The sequence below is a fragment of the Larimichthys crocea genome, chromosome I (genome assembly GCF_000972845.2).
Source record: "Larimichthys crocea isolate SSNF chromosome I, L_crocea_2.0, whole genome shotgun sequence".
Classification (NCBI taxonomy): Eukaryota; Metazoa; Chordata; class Actinopteri; family Sciaenidae; genus Larimichthys; species Larimichthys crocea.
In genome coordinates this window covers 43,442,180-43,461,956 of record NC_040011.1, presented here as the reverse complement: position 1 = coordinate 43,461,956, position 19,777 = coordinate 43,442,180, and the positions used below count along the sequence as shown (strand labels likewise).

The 19,777-nt window shown below is 44.9% G+C and overlaps 2 protein-coding genes across 4 annotated transcripts in view; one reads left to right on the top strand and one right to left on the bottom strand.

Moving 5' to 3' along the window:
• nrg2b (neuregulin 2b) overlaps positions 1-19,777 on the top strand; it is a 64,484-nt gene continuing 44,707 nt past the window's right edge. For 2 of the 3 annotated variants that reach the window (XM_027277687.1, XM_027277682.1), the window contains exon 1: positions 13,817-14,807. In XM_027277687.1, the coding sequence (XP_027133488.1) occupies positions 14,396-14,807 (412 nt within the window). In that variant the 5' untranslated portion in view covers positions 13,817-14,395. Of the gene's footprint in view, positions 58-13,816; positions 14,808-19,777 lie in introns of those variants that run through there. The other variant, XM_027277695.1, reaches the window with a different exon arrangement.
• On the bottom strand, positions 7,204-9,452 carry purab (purine-rich element binding protein Ab). The gene has a single exon (XM_010732867.3). It carries the CDS (start codon positions 9,125-9,127, stop codon positions 8,282-8,284), a length of 846 nt encoding a protein of 281 aa, XP_010731169.1. The 5' UTR covers positions 9,128-9,452; the 3' UTR covers positions 7,204-8,281.

Here is a 19,777-nt window from a genome sequence, read left to right as displayed (position 1 = left end):
CCCGGGCCATACTTTGGACACGCCTGCTTTACATCCACAACAAGCCAGAGTTCAGAGGTGAGCCTGTCGCTTTAAGAGAAAGCTAAAGTTTGTTTGTTTTTTAGCCCCAAACGTGTCAGGTGAAGTAACTCACCTGCAGAAGTCTGTTCGCGGTGTTCATGCTCTCATGGCGACATTTTAATGACAGAAAATAATCTGCAAAGATCATCGGCGGATTCGAGGTGGGCTGAGTGACGCCTGGGCGCTCAAACAAAGCCACCTGTAATGGCACCTACCTGTCAGTGAAGCGTCCCAGGAAGCTACTGTGACACGCTACTGTGTAAGCTCATGATTAAAGGTAGTTAATTAATTTAATTCAGAACACCTGTGTTTCTCCTGCTGTGTCATGGCAAAATGCAAATTGTCAGGGACGTCTTATTCTTTTCACTTTATTAACATGCTATGAGTTACCAGAATAAAAAGTGTAAGATAATTTACAGGCTGGCTAATTTAATTTAACAAAATTATTACTATGGTTATGTAGCGACCAGACAAAGCGGGAACCTCCATGACTGTGAAGTAAAGCCAAAAAAAAAAAAACCCTGCAGTTCCTCAAACGTCCACTTGAGGCTGGCTGCAGAACGAGTCAAACTTAATAAGCCATCATGTTAAAATGTCCAACTTCAAAGCAGAAATAAAATATTTTGCTCTCTATAGCTAATTTCCCCCGTTCATGACAACTGTACTGAGGGTGAAATTTAAATAACACATTTGTTCAAGGGTTAAAATTACATATTAACAGACTGACAGGTGGGTGCTGTTACAGGTGGCTTGTTTGCGCACCCAGGCGTTATTCAGGTTCACCTGATGATCCACGTCTTTGCCTCCACAATCTGAGCTTCACATCAACTCTTGACGAATACAGCGTCCATTCTTTATACTGTCAGTGGACCAGACACGCGTTAAGAAGTGCTTTTTGTCTTGATATTGCTCCTTGGAAGGTGAGTACAACATGTTTCTACTCCTGAAGCTTTTTAAAATAACCCCAGTACACTGAGCTCTCCTTCGAGTTTAATCGCATTAGTATGATACCGAACAGATGACTGCAAAACTCAAAAAGGAGGAACTGTATTTTTTAAAGTCATCTCTTCATATGACAAGTTAAATTTAAATCAGCCTGTTACATGTCAGGCAAGGCATTCTTTGAGTCAGTCATGTCTGTTCATATCAGCAATGTCTAATTTATAATGTCAACTAAATTATTTTCATCTTAAAAATCTTATAAAAGTTCAATGTGTTCCCACAACTCCCTGCTGGTTGTAAAGTTTGGTTCACAATAGCTGAGAATTCAACACGAGGTACCGTTTAGTTTTATTGCTTTTGGTGCGCCGACCTGTTGTTGTTCTGTCTAGAGTGTCATCTTTACTCCTGTGGCAACAATCTTACCTTTTGATTTCCACATAGAAGTCAAAAGCACATATCTGAAATCTTTGAAGTCATCCACTGTTTCCGTACTGTTGTGTTTGTGAGTTTTTTAAATCATTAATACATCAAGAAGGACAACAGACAGGGATAATCCCTCTAAAGTTTTCCACGAGTATAGGCAGGTCATCCCATTCATTGTCTTTTCTTGTCTTTACTATATATATATAGAATATATATAGATAATAATATATATATATATATATAGTGGACGTCTGAGGAACAGACGATGGATATTTTTTATAGATTGGTTCTCAAACTACCCCTGTTGGTACGTGAGTTCCCTTGAGTGATACACGGAGGAATCTCTGAAATATATTTTTCGATTAAATTAATTATTCAACAGAATACTACAACAATACTGTAATACTTTAATTGTCTCGTTAATTCAGGTAGCACACGTCTAAAATGCGACGTGCAGGTAAAACAGAAGTGTCAGGATCAGGAGTACGCCTTTTCCACACGGGTTAGTTCTGGTTTTGTTCCAGTTCAGTCTTCTTAACCAAATGAACTGCCTCCTGTGTAAACTGTAACTGAACAGGGTCGATTGCATTTTCACCTCTGTCATAACGGTAACACTTGGAGAGCCAAATTCTTTCTTTCTAAAAAGTTTTAGAAACACAGTTTTAATACGTTTCTCTTTAATTTTCTGATTCATTTATGGAGCTCGTCCCTGCTGAACGTGGTTGACTGTAGTGTTGAGACAGTTGTGCAGAGACAGGGACGCCGTGTGGAATGACTTTTTATTGCGCGATTAGTCATTTTTCAGACAACAAGGCTCCCCCAACATTTAAAACAAACAGCAATGTACAAAACAGCACACCCTTTTTTCTTTTTTTTTTGCCATCAACGGAAATTTAATAAGGTAGTGAGAGTACATAACAGAAAGTAATGAAGTGTAAAGACGCGAGTTATGATGATGTTTGAGATGTATAGGATGAGCTTGATGTCAAAGCCAAAGTAAGCACCATCGTCATGTAGTCAGGAAAGGCCATATTTCAGTAAGAAATATTCTAGAAGGGGTTGAGGAGAGGTTAAACATGATACAAGAGGGTTGTTATCACAGTTTTCAGACATTTTTACCAACTAAAAAAAGAACAATATCGGTGTAGCACTACTTTATCATGCAATTTACTTTAGTAAACCTTCTGACACACAGACAAAATATACTTCAATAAGTAGAACTCAATACATCTCTGTCCAGCAATAGTCACAAAGCCTGTAATTTATACTCTTTGAATGTGAGATCCCTATCAAAAATAATATGCAGATTTTTATTTTTCTTAATATATCTAAAGTGCAAGTATTTATCCATTTTTACTCAATGCTTTCTGTAAGTATAAAATACAAAGGAAAAAAACAGCAATATGTTTTTCCTGTTTACATGTTATATTTTTCTGAAAGGAGGAGCATCATATATAACAAACCATATATATATATATATATATACACACACACACGCCACAGATAAAATATTTTTGAAAGATACAACATATTATCTCATATGGGGATGGTAAAGGGATTTAGACCAAACGGTGACATGGGATATGTCCATTGTGCATTGACCCCACCCCTTAAAATCCAGGATCCGTTTCCCAACATCTTCAAAACATTTCAAAGAACGTCTTTATAACTATACACAACAGTAGCCTATACAGTCTGCGAACATGATGGACCCTACTACTCGGTGCGTGTGCAAACAGAAGACGTGCTGAATGAGCTCCTCTGTCAGTGGTTTTGTGATGAGTCATATAGTGCTTGGCTTTGACCAGAGGCTGCGATTGGCTGTGTGATTAACCAGGAATGGCCAATGAACGACTACAACACTGAAACCAGAAACAGAGCAGATTTGGTTGTCTGGAACACCTTGTAGAAGTTCAGTCTGTTTTAATTTGGTAGAGGCGGCAAGCCACAGTCCACATTTATGTGTGTTTGTGTGTGTGTGACAAGTCATGTCAATGTGGCAATGCAGTCAGAAACTTGAATAATGTCCCTGTTTCGAGACAGGAGGAACAAGCAGATGTAGTACCTACAGCTGGAGCCATCATAGCAGTCTGTCCTGTGAGTACCTGCAACAAGTAGCGACTGCTGCACTTTTTGATTTTTAAATGTTTAAGGAATGATCCGGTCACCTAACCGTCACCGAAGAGAAGAAGCTTAACGGACAAAAAGGCAGGATAAACGTCGTCATGCTACGATGGCTGCCGCTGTATCACAAATCAAACCCTGATTCTCATCGATGCCAACAGCTCCAGTGCACCATCAACCCCCGTACACGCTTCATACAGAAAACAAGACATGAAACATCTGCCTAGCGTTTTGCATTTGAGTCCCAGTAAATGGATGACCGTGTAATGTTGGGCACAACATGGCTGCAAGGTCACTCGGGTTTTTTCTTCTTTTTTTTTTTGCCGTGTGACACTGGGTGATCTCTCACAAACGAGATTCGATCACACTGTTTTCCAGCAAAAAAAAAAAAAAAATCACAAGCATCACCCCCCTCCTCCTCCTCCTCCTCCTCCACTCCCCTTCTCCTTCTTCTTCCACTGTAACTCCGACCCAAAATGGACGAGTCATGTTTCACAACTGAATTGTTCTGCGCTTAAAAAAAAAACAAAAAAAACTGATCCAGTATCACCTGGTCGGTAACAAAAACGACTCCTCTCTTTTGAATCGTTAAGAAAATGTGTGCGTTTTCACAGAGTGAGGCATTCACAAGGTGAACTCTACGAGGGCTCTCCTTATATTTGGCCATTAGAGAAAGAGGAAAACAAAAAGAAAAAAACAAAAAGGAAGTGTTGTATTTCCAGTCTTCATGTAGCATGTAGCCTCCTGGAGGCCTAAATTCAATCAAGCTAAAGCTAGAACACTTTGGGGAATAAGTGCTGTATCACAACAGGCAGGTGAACTCAGATTGACCTCAGATGTGCTTTTTTTTTTTTTCTTTTCCCGAGCACATAGTCATAGGTGGCTTGTACGTGTGTTTAATGGAAATAGGCTTTTTATAATTCACAGGGCAGTGTGTGGAAATATAATCATCTCTGCAAGAGAGAGAGAGAGAAGGGGGGAAAAAGATTTCCTGTTCTTCTCCCAAACAGAGAGGAAAGTCCTAACTGGATCTGTCTGACAGCTGGGTCAGTAGGTCGTGGTAGGCTGATGCCGGTAAGCCCCTGCGGTGCGGTGCCAGGCTTCATCAGGCCTTTCACCAGCACTCAAACAAACCTGGGCCAAAGAACATCCAGCGTGGAACAGATGGGAATTTTTTTGTTTTGTTTTTGGCTCTGTCGATGCAGGCATGCCCAATCGAACACAGATCAATTCCTCTCGAGGACGTCTGATAGGCCCAGGTGTGCTTCGGGGGGAGTTCTCGCTTCAGTCTAGCCTCGACTTATCCCACATGTCTGGCAGGCCCCAGTCTGTAACTACATTAACAGCTTTTATTCAGCCGAGGCCTCTAAAGCTGCAATCCATGCAGTCTGTATTTCCCCTTTGTGCCACCTAGATGGCATGCCAGTCTGACGCGGGGGCCTGTGACCAGGCTCAGTCCGCATTAAGCTGTTGTAGGCCAACCTGATTTAAATAAAGCTGATAGCTAACTACTTGGAGCATATTGATTGTTAAGTAGCACGTCTGTGTTTAAGCCTAGAGGTCGATCGGGTCAAAAAAAAAAAGAAGAAGGAATAGACTGTGTGTGTCTCTGGCAGGGCGAATTTGGGAATTTGGATGCTGAGTAAGGGGGAAGAGGATCGGAGCCTGCACACATCCTCGTTGTAAAAACAACAAACCCCCCCTGTCCTTTGGGGTCGTGCTGCGGCCCGATCGCTATCGCCTAACTCGAGTGAAACCGCAGACAAAGTCAAATGGCAGTTCACCTGTCCTGCAATCGGCAGTCCCAGGCGAGAGAGAGAGGTCAAGCTTAGACTCCATACACACAGTTTCCTGGCTTCCAATGACAGGAGGCCTTGTGCAGTTCTAGACACCATTCAAAATACTTTAGAGGCCTCCCAAACACTCAGATAGCAACATGGGGCCTCAACAGGGAGAGACTGTGTATATGTGTGTGTGTGTGTTTCAGCCAAGATACTATTCAACTTCTGCGTAGGCCGCTCTCACTGCAGAGAGGCTGACACGGAGACTCTTCGAGGTCGCTGACTGTGTGTGCGTGTACGAGGAGGGGAAAGGGGTCGATCTCCGGTAAAGGGACGTAAAACACCCGAACTAGTCTACGCGCACTGATAGACGGGACAAGGCAGCCTACTGGTTTACAGAACGTGACAGTACTACCTAGTCGTGACCCTTCACAACTCGCAGCGAGTGCTTGAGAAGAAAAAGACTTCACATTTCGGAAAAAAAAACAAAAATAATAACATAACGCAGATGCATCAACCTCATCGTCATGCTTTCAAAATATCTACCGATCACATAGCCTATACATTTTCTTTTTATAGTCTATACACGTGATACAATGCCGCTATTGGCACGTCCACAATATTGCACACTAATATGAAGAGTCCTACACTTGCCTGGTCCTCTCTGCCTGGGAGGGAGAAACCTGACACGTTTTTTTTTTTTTTTTTTCTTGGACAAACATAAACGTGGAGAAAAGAGAACTTAAAAATAATGCAAAAAAGTGACATATTCTGAGCGGCGAGGCCCCCCATGGAGCGATCAAGGGGCTATAGCACCATAAAGAGATAGATACTGCCTCGGCCCTGCACTGATAGGCCTCTACATCCACTGAACTGCACTCACACTGACGACACGGGACCGGCCGGCTGGCCTGGCTGGCTCTTTAACAGCATCCATCTCAGCTCTGACGAATAGACGAATAGCCTCATCCAGTCGCTTTTTTTTTTGTTTCTGTTGCTGTTCGTTTGTTGTTGTTGTTTCTTTTTTACATCATGGTGCATATGGTGTGCAAAACCACCTGTAACATCTCCGGATGAATCTCTGTCTCTGACCCAGTGCTGCCACGCGGCGTGGCTGTCGTCCTGGGTCTTTCTCCCGCTCCAGGAAGACACATCTCTCTACTCTGCGAGAGACCACCATTGCCAGGAGTGCTGCTAGGGATTCTAGGGCTCTGGGGTGCTGTAACAAACCGGGGCCCCCCCGACCACCACCTCACCCCACAGAGCGTACATCTTTATCTTTCCTTCCAGCTTTGTTTCTGCCCACTACCATCGCGGTCCCCTGAGCTTCCCGGCAGCCTGTTTTTCTTTTTCAGCGTTTACTTTTTTTGCTGTTGCCACCACCCATGCTCCACGCACTTGCGGCAACGGTGTGTGTGTGTGTGTGTGTGTTTATATGTGTGTGTTTCTGTGTCTGTGTGTGTGTTTAGAGTGAATCCCGCTTGCCGTGGTGAGTACATATTTCGGGCCTACATTAACAGCACTCGTAAAAATGAAAACGTACAGCGGTCGAGGTCACAGACCATCCACGTGAGAACACGTAAACGAGTGGAGTGTATAAGGCACGGGTCGTATTGACGTCAGAGAGGATGCGTTGCCTCGCCGCGCGCTGCGCAGACGCGTCTTTGTATTTTTTTTGTTTGTTTGTTTGTTTGTTTCCCCCCCAACGAGCGGACCTTGATTTTTTTTTTTTCTGCATCCCCCACCCCACACCCACCCCCAAATCCCAGAGGAAAAAAACAAAAACAAAACAAAAATAAAAACTAAACAAAAAGTAACAGAAAAAACTGAACCCACAGAAAACGTGGGTATCTTAATAAGGATTTTTTTCTTCTTTTTTTTTTTTTTTACAGCTGATTCACAAAATCATAATTAGTACATCTAAGTTAGCACTTTTTTTTTCTCATTTAAGTTTATATGGACATGGTGCAAGAGGGTTGATATCAATATAGTAGCTCCGAGATAAAGAGTTTTATCCCATCTGTCTGTTTGTTTGTCTGTTTGTTTGTTTGTTTGTTTGTTTGAGGCGCACAAAATAGGCTATTCCAACTCGTTAAAGAAGTCTCCACATTTCCAAACAATGGCGTGATTTAGAAATGCTTCTCGTTTTATAGCCTCACTACTGTTCAGGTCATATTTATAAAGACTAATAGCCTAACTTTGCCAAACTTCTTTTTTCAAAACATGAGCCTTTTACACACGCATGCTGACAGGTGTTTACAGGCCTGTGAGTGCTGCGTTCATACACTTTTTTATTTAAAGAGCGCTTTCATATTTATTATTTCTGCGTACCTTTTTTTTTTCGTTTGTTTTATAATAAACTATACATCTGGTATCAGATTTTGGTTTCTCATAAAGTCCATAATATATTCTCTTTGTGCTGATGTCAAATATTCGTTCTACATGAAGACTGTCATTTCATATAATAGACCTCTGGTTTCTTATGTTGGATTTAAATCTTTTAGCATATGACCACTTTTTTGAAAATCTCATCTCGAAATAGCTTCTTTCTTTCTTTCTTTCTTTCTTTCTTTCTTTCTTTCTTTTTTGATGTGTGCAAAATCTGTCGTTTTATAGAGATATAAACACTCTGTTCATTGTCGTTTGTTTTGTTTTGTTTTTCTTCTTTTAAATCAAGTAGGAAACAAGTTCATATCTTACAGTTCAATCCTTGAATAGCAGCGGCTTACTGTTACATGGGTGGTAAGTGGGGTGACATCCAGTAAAATGAGCGAGGAGACAGCAGAGGTGCTGCCATGTCTGTGGAGGTTGTGTGTGTCGGGTGATTCCCTTGGAAATTTCTCTTTCTATTTTACAGTTAAAAGTCTCGGTTTTCTCTCTCATAGTTCAGTTTTGTCTCGGTGTCTCACGTCTCTTCTCTCTCTCTCTCTCTCTCTGTCTCTGTCTCCGCGTCAGTCATCGTCGCCGTCATCCCCGCCGTGCGGGCCCTCAGGTAGCAGTTCCGAGGCCCGCTTCTCTCTACTCCTCTCCTGGATCTTCCTCATCTCCTCCGCGTATTTACAGAAGGTGTTGCCGAATTTGGACCACACTTTGCACGGAACCGTGATGGAGTTCCGATACGTGGGCTTCACTTCGCTGACCCGCATGAAGACCCCGTACTTATTGGAGCCCACGTCGAAGAAGAAGCGCTTGTTGTCGACCGTGAGCGAGGTGCCCTCCGGGAGCTCCGCCGGCTCCTCGTCCACGCCGTAGTCGTCGATGAGTTTGGCCAAAGCGTCGCGGAACTCGATGAGACCCTGCGCCGGCAGAGCGATGGTCTGGCCTTGCGCGCTTCCCAATCCGGGCCCCCGATTAACGGTCTGCCGGATCCTCAGGAACCGCCCCCTCTGGTTCTCTTTCAGATCCATGTAATATTTCCGATTCTCCCGCACCAGGAATTCGCTCTTGAGCGCCCGCCGGGGCTCATCCTGCACCATGTCCGGGTTGGTCGGGCCCAGCTGGGCGTAATGTTCGATAAAGTCCCCGAGATAATCGCGGAACTCCACGGCGACCGACATGGAGAGAGTGAGGCGGCTCTTGTTTCCCCCAGCCCCGACCTCGGCTATCTTTAGGAAGCGGCCTTTAACATTCTGCTTCACGTCAAGGTAGAAGCGCTTGTTCTGGATGTCGACGCGCTTGGAGGCGAGCTCCTCGGTGTCGTGCTGCAGCCGGGACATGGCACCCATCGCACCCGGGGGCAGCGAGCCGGGGCCTGCGGTGGGCCCTCCGTGGTCACTGCCACTGTCTCTGTCCGCCATGATGCTGCCTCCCTGCTTTACCTTCCACCGTCTCCCTCTGCCTGCTGCAACCTCGACTGCCCGTCAAACCACTCCGCCGCTCTATCGCGAGAGGAGAGGAGAGGAGAAGAGGAGGAAGGAGGAGAGAGAAAAAAAAAAAATGAAAGCAACTGTAGTCAGTGTTACTGTAGTACTCCGAGCAGGGCTGCGTTCAAGACACCTCACGCTGCCTTTGCAACGTTTTGCAAGGATTTTCCACTCCAGCCTTTAGTGGAGCCGGTGTAATGCAAGTGAAAGTTAACCCCCACCCATGTGAGCCTGAAACACTGCAGTACAACATCAACACAGATAGATAGATAGATGGATAGATAGATGGATAGATGGATGGATGGATGGATGGATGAGAGGTTGCACTTCAATAAAGATCACACCTGTCTGCAAACACTTTGAAAACTATTAAAAGGCAGAACAAGGAGCCAGACTCATGGACACGTGGATATTTGGTTTGGGGGCTTTCAGCACCACGGACAGCTGTTTGGGGCTTTCAGCACCATGGACAGGGACCCCCAGACAGTCCCTATAGAGGAGGGAGGGAGCAGGGTGAAGGAGAAACTTATGAATGAACTGGCAGATGACAGGAGCTGTGTGAGGGAGGGGGCTGATACACTGTGAAGCATCATGAGTCATTATCCTGTGATTGGACTTGTGAAAGGGTGGTGGTGGTGGTGGTGCAGTAGTCGCCTCACAGGGTTTGTGGAGTTTGCATGTTCTCCCCCCCGTGTCTGTTCTCTCCGGGTTCTCCAGCTTCCTCCCACAGTCCAAAGGCATGCACTTAATAGGTTAATTGGTGACTCTAAATAGACAAATAAATAAATAGATAAACATATATTTATTGTTTTTTTTGTGTTAATACAACAACATCCAACAGTTAAAACATCCTAAACATACGGCAGTAATGAAAATAATAATTTAAAATATAATAATACGAAAAAGACAAAAATAAATGAATAATTAAATAAGTAGATAGCAAAATAACAAAATAAAAATAATAATTTGTCAAAAGATTCTGTGCAACTGAATATTAGGTCACAACTAATTAGATATTTTCATTATCTTATTTCCCACGCCTCCTCCATGTCTCTTTTCCTCAACAGTTCCAGAAATAACTTTCAAATGTTGTAAAATTCAGAAGCCCTCTTTAGCCTCTAAGTTATTTAACCGGTGGTTAAAAGAGGGGCAGCCGACATTGTTCCAACACAATGTAATACAACGTTTGGCCTGTAGTAAACAGAAGTCAACCTTTTTTCTTTCCTTACAGGATAAAGTACAGTCATCTGGATAAATGCCCAAAATACATAACTTAGCAAAAAGGTGCGTTACAACGAAATAGATCAAGTATATCAGGATCAAATTTATTAATTGTACAGGAGAGATGTATGTTGATTACCAGTTAAATTGTATCATTCTCAGTCAGTGTTTTAAGCAGATTTTACTCCTTCACTGAAATATCTTCGTGAAGTCTTAAATAGCTTATTTCTATCTTCGACATCACCAGTGCCAGAGAATAAAAAACATACACTGTCCACCACATAAAGTTGGAATAATTACATTATTTATACTCTCGGGTTTAATTTTCACTGTGAGGTGTTTGCAAGAGATCGATCAGTAAAGTTTATCGATCGAGAATAAATCACAATCATTTCAGAGAAGAGGAAAAAAATATGTTATTCCAACTTTATGGGCAACAGTTGATCTGCGCCATCAAATTGTCAGAAAAAAAAGTAAATTTACATACATGAAATGACGGAGTCCTCCCGTTGAAGGTCGTATAAGATGGAGCAGTAACAACAACACGTCCCAGGTGAGGTTAAGAGATCTGCGGCCTCATGAACCCCTGGAGTTTCTCTCGGGTACTTCGGCTTCCTCCCCTTCCCCTCCTACTCCTGGTCATCAGTGAAAAGACTTTTTAACTTAGATCTCGGACCATCAATTTGAAACAAAGAAAACACTGTGTGAATTCACACACACATTAAATGTACACAGAAAGTAGAAACCAGTCTAAACAGTTCATATTTTGCTGCAACATTTATAAAGCTCTACATGTACTTTTTCCAGATGACTTTTGTTTTAGCACTTGCGTACTATTGAAAACCTTTGACAAATCCTGCCGTTAAGGTCAGATAAGTGCGCGACTTACACAACAACGTCCCAGGTGAGGGAAGAGATCTGGGCCTTCTGGACTCTAACGTCTGGATTTGCATGTGCTCAATGTGTCTGCGTGGGTTCTCTCCGGGTACTGTTAAAGGTCATATAGGTACAACAACAGCAACAACATGTGTAGGTGAGGTTAGAGATCTGGGCCCTCATGAACCCTAACCCTCAGTAGAAGAACGATGTGCGCCAATGATTGGATGATAATTAACATTTTTAGGGTTTTAAACATGTTTATATTAAAGGGAATAACACCATACACTTTAATCGTAAACTTGTTGTAGAATTGTGTCGGGATCAGCCTTAATATGACACGATTCACCCCGTAGGGCCGAATAATGACACAAATCATATAAATTCTATCAGCACATCAGATACGCCTATATTAAAGCCTAAACATTAATTTAACCCCGTATATAAGTTTGAATTGACGGATGACTGTAAAGAAGGGAGTTAACCTGAAATGGAAAGGTTAAATATGTCAGACATTTCCACCGTGCTCCTCGGATGGTGGGTTGAGTTTGCTCAGGTAGTACCGCTGATGTTGGGAAATGAGGGAAAGAGGACGGGCAAAGAGGAAATCTGGGACAACTGTACGAAGACATATAACTGTAATAAAAAGGGCCGCTGTGTCACTAAGACAAGTATGTTTTAGCCTCACAGACGAGACGCAGCATCACAGTTTGGAGGGAAGTCTGTCGTGAGAGGGCTAATCTGAGTGACCTCATCAACACCACCGCTGAGACGCTGTTGCTCAGCCCCTGATAATTCCCACAGGTTCAGCACGGTATCAGGGGAATCATAGAGGCAGTCCTCCTCGGGGGTCAGTCAGGGAATCGTTTCTTTCTCCTCCCCTTCGCTTTGTCAACAAATGATTTGCTTTCAAGGGTTAATTTGGAATACTTAAATTGTGCGCGAGGTCCTCCGAGTGGGAAAGCCCAAGCGACTGAATGAATGAATGAAAGGAGAGAACAGATCGGTGAATGAGTGGCAGAAGGGAAAGAAGAAGGTGGGGAGTGGGTTCAGGACAGATAACACCCAACACACACTTTGAAGGGCGTTTCCATGTTGCAAAGCGGGGTGGTCACAATATAAAAGAGTTTGAACCCGGTGAAAGAGGGTCGCCTCTTCGGCTCTTTGGTTATAAATAGAGTAAAGAAGGACACATGCTTCGAGGAGACGTCCCCTTCATTGCACCGTGGCCTTCAGTCATGTGATTGGCCTGTTGGAACTGAGCACTAAACCTGTCAGGGGCTCTCAGCACCTGGTCCCATGTGACCCTTTGCTGATGGTGAAACGGGGGATGAGGTCCATACGTGATGAAATGGCTTCCTTTAATCATCTCTAGTCATCTATAGTAAGAAAGAACCTGTCCGAGTGCCCCTAATAACATTCTTTAATACCTTTCAGCGTGGACAATGAAACGCTTCTGCCTCTAACGAAGGGCAGCACAGCTCCGTACAGGGAAGAGGGGTGGAGTGGGGGGGAGAAAAAAATCTTATGAATGGTCTGTTGATGGATACAGAGGATGGAGGCAGGTGCTGTTTTTTTTTTTTTTTTTTGCTATGGATGGAGGAGGAGGGGTACTTGTGGTCACCATTAAAAAAAAAAAAGCATATCGTCGTGCAAAGCTCTCGTTTCATTGGTGGAGGTGTACCAATGAAGAAGTGGTTTTATCAGCTGTAGCTGTGCAGGATTGGATAAAAAGATTGAAGTCTTTGCAGGTTTTTTGGTGCCCCCACGTTGCCATAGAGTCGTTAAAGCCGTACAGTATCCCAGGGCAATATCAGTGAACTGCAATGACTCGAATAACAGTGCTGGAAATGTTTCTGGGTGTGCTCTCCTGCAGCGTGTGCATGTCGGAGGGCATTTAAAGCCGAAGTGCCTCTCCTTTCGCGCATGCTGAGGAATCCATTGAGAGAATTCGCAGCGTTAGTCATCGCAACAACTATCCGCAGTGTGGTAGTAGTCGCCTATAGCCTCTCTTTGCACTCTTTGCACTGGGATCCACAGTGGGCGCGTGCAGGGCTTGGCTTACAGACGCACACTCTGTGTCGTGCACTCTGCGTGCGTGATTTTCACCTACCACCACCACCAGCACGAGGGTTTTTTCTTTCCCCCCAACACAAGTCGACCGGCATGGTCACATGCGGTTTGGTCGGTGGGTGCCCGGGTCATTAGGGTGTTTGCGCAGGACGTGGCGGAGCCGACGCCAGTGACCGGCAGGTGATGTTTGCTCACGTAAGCCGCCGCTCGCGTTTGATGAGGGGCGCAGGGGACGCGGTGGAGGGTGCGCGCTACTGTTGCACATCGCCTCACCGGATAACCGCTGCTGCTATCATCATCCTGTCCGTCTGCTCCGCGTTTCTTTTTTCTTTTCAAATTTTTTTTTTTTTTTTTTTTTACTTTCAGACTTAACGGATTCACAAATTCACAGGAGAGGTGGAGGAGAGGAGGAGGTGAAGGAAAGGAAGAAGAGGAGGAGGGAGGGGACCGAAATAGGGGATAAAAAAAAAGGACCCGACCTTGCCTTTGTGCGTGGTGTGCGTGGTGCGTGGAGTGCGTATCGTTTCTTGTGTGATTCCCCCTGTGCGCGCAAGAAGCGAGCTGCTTTTTTTTCCTTTCCAGAGAGAGAGAGAGAGAGAGAGAGGGGCAATGCGCCCACCCATGCGATGCTAGCCTATTAGCTGGAGAGAGAGAGAGAGAGAGAGAGAGAGAGAGAGAGAGAGAGAGAGGTTTCAGCCCTGGACTCGAAAGGAGGCTAATTTACGAGTCTTGTTTTGCCTTTCAGGAAAAGGGGAGATAAGAGGGGGGAGGGTGGTTTGGTGAAGGAGAATGCAGCAATCACATTTTTAAGCATGCAGAAACGGGCCGTTTCCGGTTCCTAGGCTGGTGTGTCCCCCCATCCGAGGCCAGCAGCCGTATGGGGAAAGCAGCGGCAGACACAGATGGCATGGACACTTCCACAAGGTCTGCCGCTCTGCCCTGCCTGCTCTGCCGGAGCCCGTTCGCCGCCGTCTCTCTCTTCCAGCTCGCTCCGCCGCCCAGCAGCACTGCAGCACAGCACAGGCTGACGGCATGAGGCTTGATCCAGTGCATTTCTCCATGCTGGTCATCGGGGTCTCCTTCGCCTGTTACGCCCCGAGTCTCAACTCCCTCCAGGACCAGGCGTACCGATCAACCGTGGTCATCGAGGGCGAGGTGCGCTCCTCCCCGGAGAACGTCTCCTCCCGGGAGCCCTACAGTGTGAATGTCAAAGTGCTGGACGTGTGGCCCGTCAACAGCGGCGGCCTCGAGAGGGAGCAGCTCGTGACCGTCGGGGACTTCGGTTCCGAGGCCCCGTGCACCACGGTGGAGAAGGACCACAGATATATCTTTTTCATGGACCCGACCGCCGAACCTTTGGTATTCAAGGCATCGTACGCCCCTGTGGACGCCAGCGAGCCGGAGCTGAAGAAGGATGTGGAGAGAGTGTTGTGCGAGGACTGCGGTAAGTTTAAGGCTTTCCGCCTGTTCTACCTGCCGTGCATTCACACACCGCACTATAAGGGCCACTGAAGCTGCCATAGTGATGTAAGGAGACAGTCACTGCTCTCTGGCTGCGCGTGCGCGTGTGCAGTCTATATAATAATGTCATACACACACGCGCGCGCACGCACACACACACGCATATGCATGCGTGCATGCATGAATGCGCGCCGGTACCAATTGACACTTCAATCCCTGCATAACCCGGTCACCCATAATGAAATGAGAAGCATGGCAGGAAACGTGTGTGTGTGTGTGTGTGTGTGTGTGTGAGGTTTAACCCCCCCAAACAGCAGCTTTATCCTGATGGATACTGAAACTTCCAGCAAGATCTGCATCATCACATCATTACAGTGAAGTGGTCTGCATGCATGTTGGAAGCCAGTGTGTGTGTGTGTGTGTGTGTGTGTGTGTGTGAGTTAAGCAGAGCATGTGATGGGAATCAGGGACAGCAACCTTGTCTTGAGGTAACCTCCTTTCCAAACTTTGTACAGTCGCCTTCAGCCAACATTAAACGTCGAACCTGGTGGTGGAAAAAATTGTGGCACAATCCTGCCGGTGCCGGCGTTGACTGACTGCAGTGACAGTCTGTGGGTGGTGGTAACAGTTCAAATCTCTCAACTTGTTGCAACGGCAGAAACTCCCCTTTGACGATAAACGTCTTTTTTTGTGTGCAGCAGGAAGGCCTGCAACAAACTCTGTTAGCTTAAGAGTCTCTGGGATGAACAATCCGAACACGACACCAGAAGACCTGCGTCCGGAGACGAGGGTTTTCTTTCTCACATTTCAAAGAGTTGAATCGAGCCCTTTTGTTACCAAAGAATTACCTCATTAGCTGTCTCGGACACTGTGATTCATGTATTTTGTGTATTATTTAATTCGCTAGCTGCAAAAGCCTCTCAGATCTTTTAATAACAGCCCCTAAAAAGACACACAGACTGTTGTGTTTTCACTATTTAAAGTGCTACACCGATTTCTGAGATGATGTAACTACAATTGGTGCCATCTACTACTGTGTGCTGTGTGGAGGCAACAATTCACCCAACTGCACAAAAGAGCGGATCTTAACCGTGCATGTGTGCCACTGTAAACCTTCATCTCTGTGACGTGACTCGTTTTTTTTCCACCTTTGAATCCTTCAAATGCAAAAATCTTCATTATTTCCTGTGCAAACCCGGCAGCGTGTGCAAAGTGTTAAATAGGAAGAAACTCCTTAACAAAGGGTTCATCCGGCATTTGAGCTCACAACGTGATGTTCTATTTTTACCTCTGTGACATGCTAAAATTATCAAGTCATTTATTTATGACAGTGCTGTTGCAATCAGGCTTCAGTCTGAAACACATTTTTCCAGGCAGGGATAAGCTCAGGAGAGGAGAATACCCACTTATGAGCTGATTCACCCGGTATGCACACACACACACACCAAAAGCCAGATATACAGAGGGAACACAACCTAATTAGCCACTGCAGAGTGTGTGGTGACACCATAGACTCACTGTGGCAACCAGTAGCCTCTGAATGGCCACGAGAGCATCACAAACACACAATAAGACCCTCCTCTCTCTGCAAAATGCTGCTTATCAGGCCAGGACTACATCAGGATATCTCTGCAAAATGCTGCTTATCAGGCCAGGACTACATCAGGATATATATATATATATATGTGGCTCACTCCGGAGGGCTACACTGACACTTTTCACCGGGTGGATGCAGTAATGTCAGAGCAGCCGGTGAATGAGCTACAGCCGGGGCTGGCCAGCGATCAGCTTGAAGTTGTGCACGAGGGGGATACTGTAAAGGAGAGTTTAATTTGTGAGAGAGAAAGAGAGTGAAGTAACTGCAGCTTAGCTTAGAGAGATGGGCCGGGGTAGAGGGGTGTGTCTGCAGACACACACCCTGAGGCTAACCAATCTCAAACGGAGTCCAAACACAGCCGGCCAATCACAGACGAACTGTCGGAACGCCTACTCCTCCTGTACACGCCCCTACAGATCTCCATCAACACATGTAAATCATAGCGCCGCTCCGGACCACAGTTACTAATATCCGTTGTAAAAAAGCTGTGCTTGTGTCACAGCAGAGTGTTTTACACTTTACTCTGAATGGAGGCACACCTGTCCACCCATCACCCACTTTGACAACCCAGCTGGAGATGTGAATGGATACAGATAGAGGATGCAGCTCTAGATTTTCCTTAATGAACAAGAACACTGCAGCTCAGCTTAACAGAGACAGACAGCACACGCTATCTGTTTGAATACATAAAGAGGATAATGGTACTTTACTATTTGTTGTGTTTATTGTGGTAAAACGCCACAGCGCCGAGGTGTAGCAGCCCTTTAAAACCGAGTAGCTACATCGTTCAGATGCGCTTCCTATGTTTCTGACCCGTTCTTGATATTTCTGGGCTAAATAAATCACATTTGTTAGTTTTGTTATCTTTAATAAAAAAAAGCTAACAACTGGTTATTCGCTTACTGTCTCGAGGTTTGATTCAGACTTTTTGTCAGTGTATGTTGACATTTACACCCCTCGCTGTGAGAGAAGTTATGAGACAGTAAATCTTTTTTTTTTTGCACTATAAAAGATAACAGAGCCGTCTTTCCAAAAAGCAGAGCCGGTGTTGATTAAATGGGGCGAGAGCAGTCAGGTTTCTCTCTTACTCTTTATGTTATTGACTCTGCCATAGCTAATCCAATAACCTCTCCTTTCCAATCCACACCTCGGACCAAAAAAAAAAAAAACACAGAATCCGGCTTGATGAGGAGAAATTTGCAGATCAGGCTCTGCAGAAACCGGCTGCAGCAGCAGCAGCAGCAGCAGCAGCAGCGAACGTGGAAAGAAGAGCGCAGACTTTCTTCAAGGCTACAGGAAAAGTGTTGAGCAATCAATAGTGAATCTTTGTTCCGTCCTGGACAACCTCATGTATGAGCTTCGACTGGCCTTCACCCTTTTTTCCCCTCATTCAGTTTTTTATTCAGTGAGAATAACCAAAGTGTGTGGACGGCTCACTCATTCTCCCATCTTTAAAAAAAGTACAAACCAATCCTATCTTACATCCCAGGCGGTCTGAAGCGTAATGTAGGTCTTCTCTGATCACTGCTGTTGGCATGCCTTTTGAGATACATTGACAGTTTCTTTCCTAAAATAGCTTTATCTGATGCCCAAACATGCTCCTGTCACTGACGCTGTATCCACTGCTGCATACCTCAACTCTCTTCCTCTCTCTCTTCATGCTGTAGCTGACTGTAGCTTGGTGTGTGTGTGTGTGTGTGTGGTTCAGCTCTCGCCTGCCCTCCTGTCAGTCAGCCACACAGAGGAGGAGAGAGAGATCTTTAGCTTTGAGATTACAAATAGATGCCGCAATAATGCATACTGTAAAACTTCTAATAATAACCAGTCTTATTATTTTTTTCGCTCGCTGAGAGTGAGAACGCTGAGTTCAGGGATAGTTTTATTACATCGAGTCGGTGTCTAAAAGTGAATTTACTGCTATTCTCTAAATAACTATGGCGTTACTTTAAATCCGTCATGCTTTTTGTGTTAGGCGGTTAGTTAGCCTACCAGCATCTCTCTTTTTTTTTTTGTAGCCAGAAATGTAAAAAAACAACAATTTATGCAGCGCTGCATCCTCCTCTTGTCACAGTGAAGTTGCCAAGTTTGGCACTGTTGTGCCTCCGAAACCAAAAACTTGTGCTTACCAACTGTATCTGGCAAACTGCGCTATAGCTTGAGGCGTCGTAATGTACTGAACAAATTCATAAACTCCTGAAAACAACCCAGATCCACCAGATATTTTTAAGCTTTCGAGGAGTTCTGTGTTTGTGTTTCTTCACATTTCCAGCCTAAGCTTCACTCACTCTAACACACAAACATATGAGTATATCTTCTTTAATTTATCAAACTGTTCCTTTACAGTGATCATTCGGACCGAGCCGTCCGTGATGTCTATCTGAGAACGCTCAAAAATCAAGAACCAAATTGAGGGTTGTGATTTTGTGCTAGATTGGAAGTTGCGCCTATGTAGATGTGCGTGCGTGCGTGTGCCTGCAAAATGTGTATAATTATGTATAAGTGGTATCAAATGTGTTTACCAAGTGTAATTGCAGATTAGTATGCATGCGTACGAGACTATGTTGACTGCCTGACCTGTGCACGGAACACTGTGTGTCTAACACCGGCACCTTATCAGCTGCGGTATAATTTTTTCAGGGCTAACCGTGCACCGTGCCGTCTCTGAGCTCACGGCTCACATCATCATCATCAGTGTGTGTGTACAACAGCTGGAGGGTAAAACCCACTGTGGCATTGATCTCCAAATCCCAAGAATTAGGAGATTTTTTTGTGCCGTGGGGGCATCATGTCAAAACAATCCTTGCAACAGGAGACGTAGCCAACCAAAGGCCACACCCTTGAGCTCGTCGTTAATCCCGATCTCAGTGAATTTAAGCTTTCGTTACGGCTCTCTTTTTACGTCTGCAGTGAACAGTTTTCTCTGTTAGCCAGAGATGAGATGAGAGAGAGAGCCTCTTCGTGTGAGTCACATGTTCATGCCGGAAAAGGAAAAAAGCACTTTGTGGATACTTTAATTAAAACAGATTACGGCTGAAGTCAGGGTGATGGTGGCGCTCAGATTAACACGCATGTTAATATGAACACACACACACGTCCGGGAGATTCACCGGTTGAATCGGTGACTTGACAAGACTTGAGTGTGTGTGTGTGTGTGTGTGTGTGTGTGTGTGTTGTTAGAGGTCCCTCACTTGTCTGTCTCATCCTTTTTCCCCTCTTTGTTGCGTTATCTGTGTCTATTTCAGACACCCTCTGTGTGTCTCTTTCTCTTCTGTTTCTCTCTCCTTCTGTCTCTCTCACTGTCCTTGTCTCAACAGAGCATTATACCTCCACACACACACACACACACACACACACAC

Bases quoted from the DNA above. Each gene is read 5' to 3' on its own strand.
- purab (XM_010732867.3), bottom strand. From the start codon at position 9,127: ATGGCGGACAGAGACAGTGGCAGTGACCACGGAGGGCCCACCGCAGGC.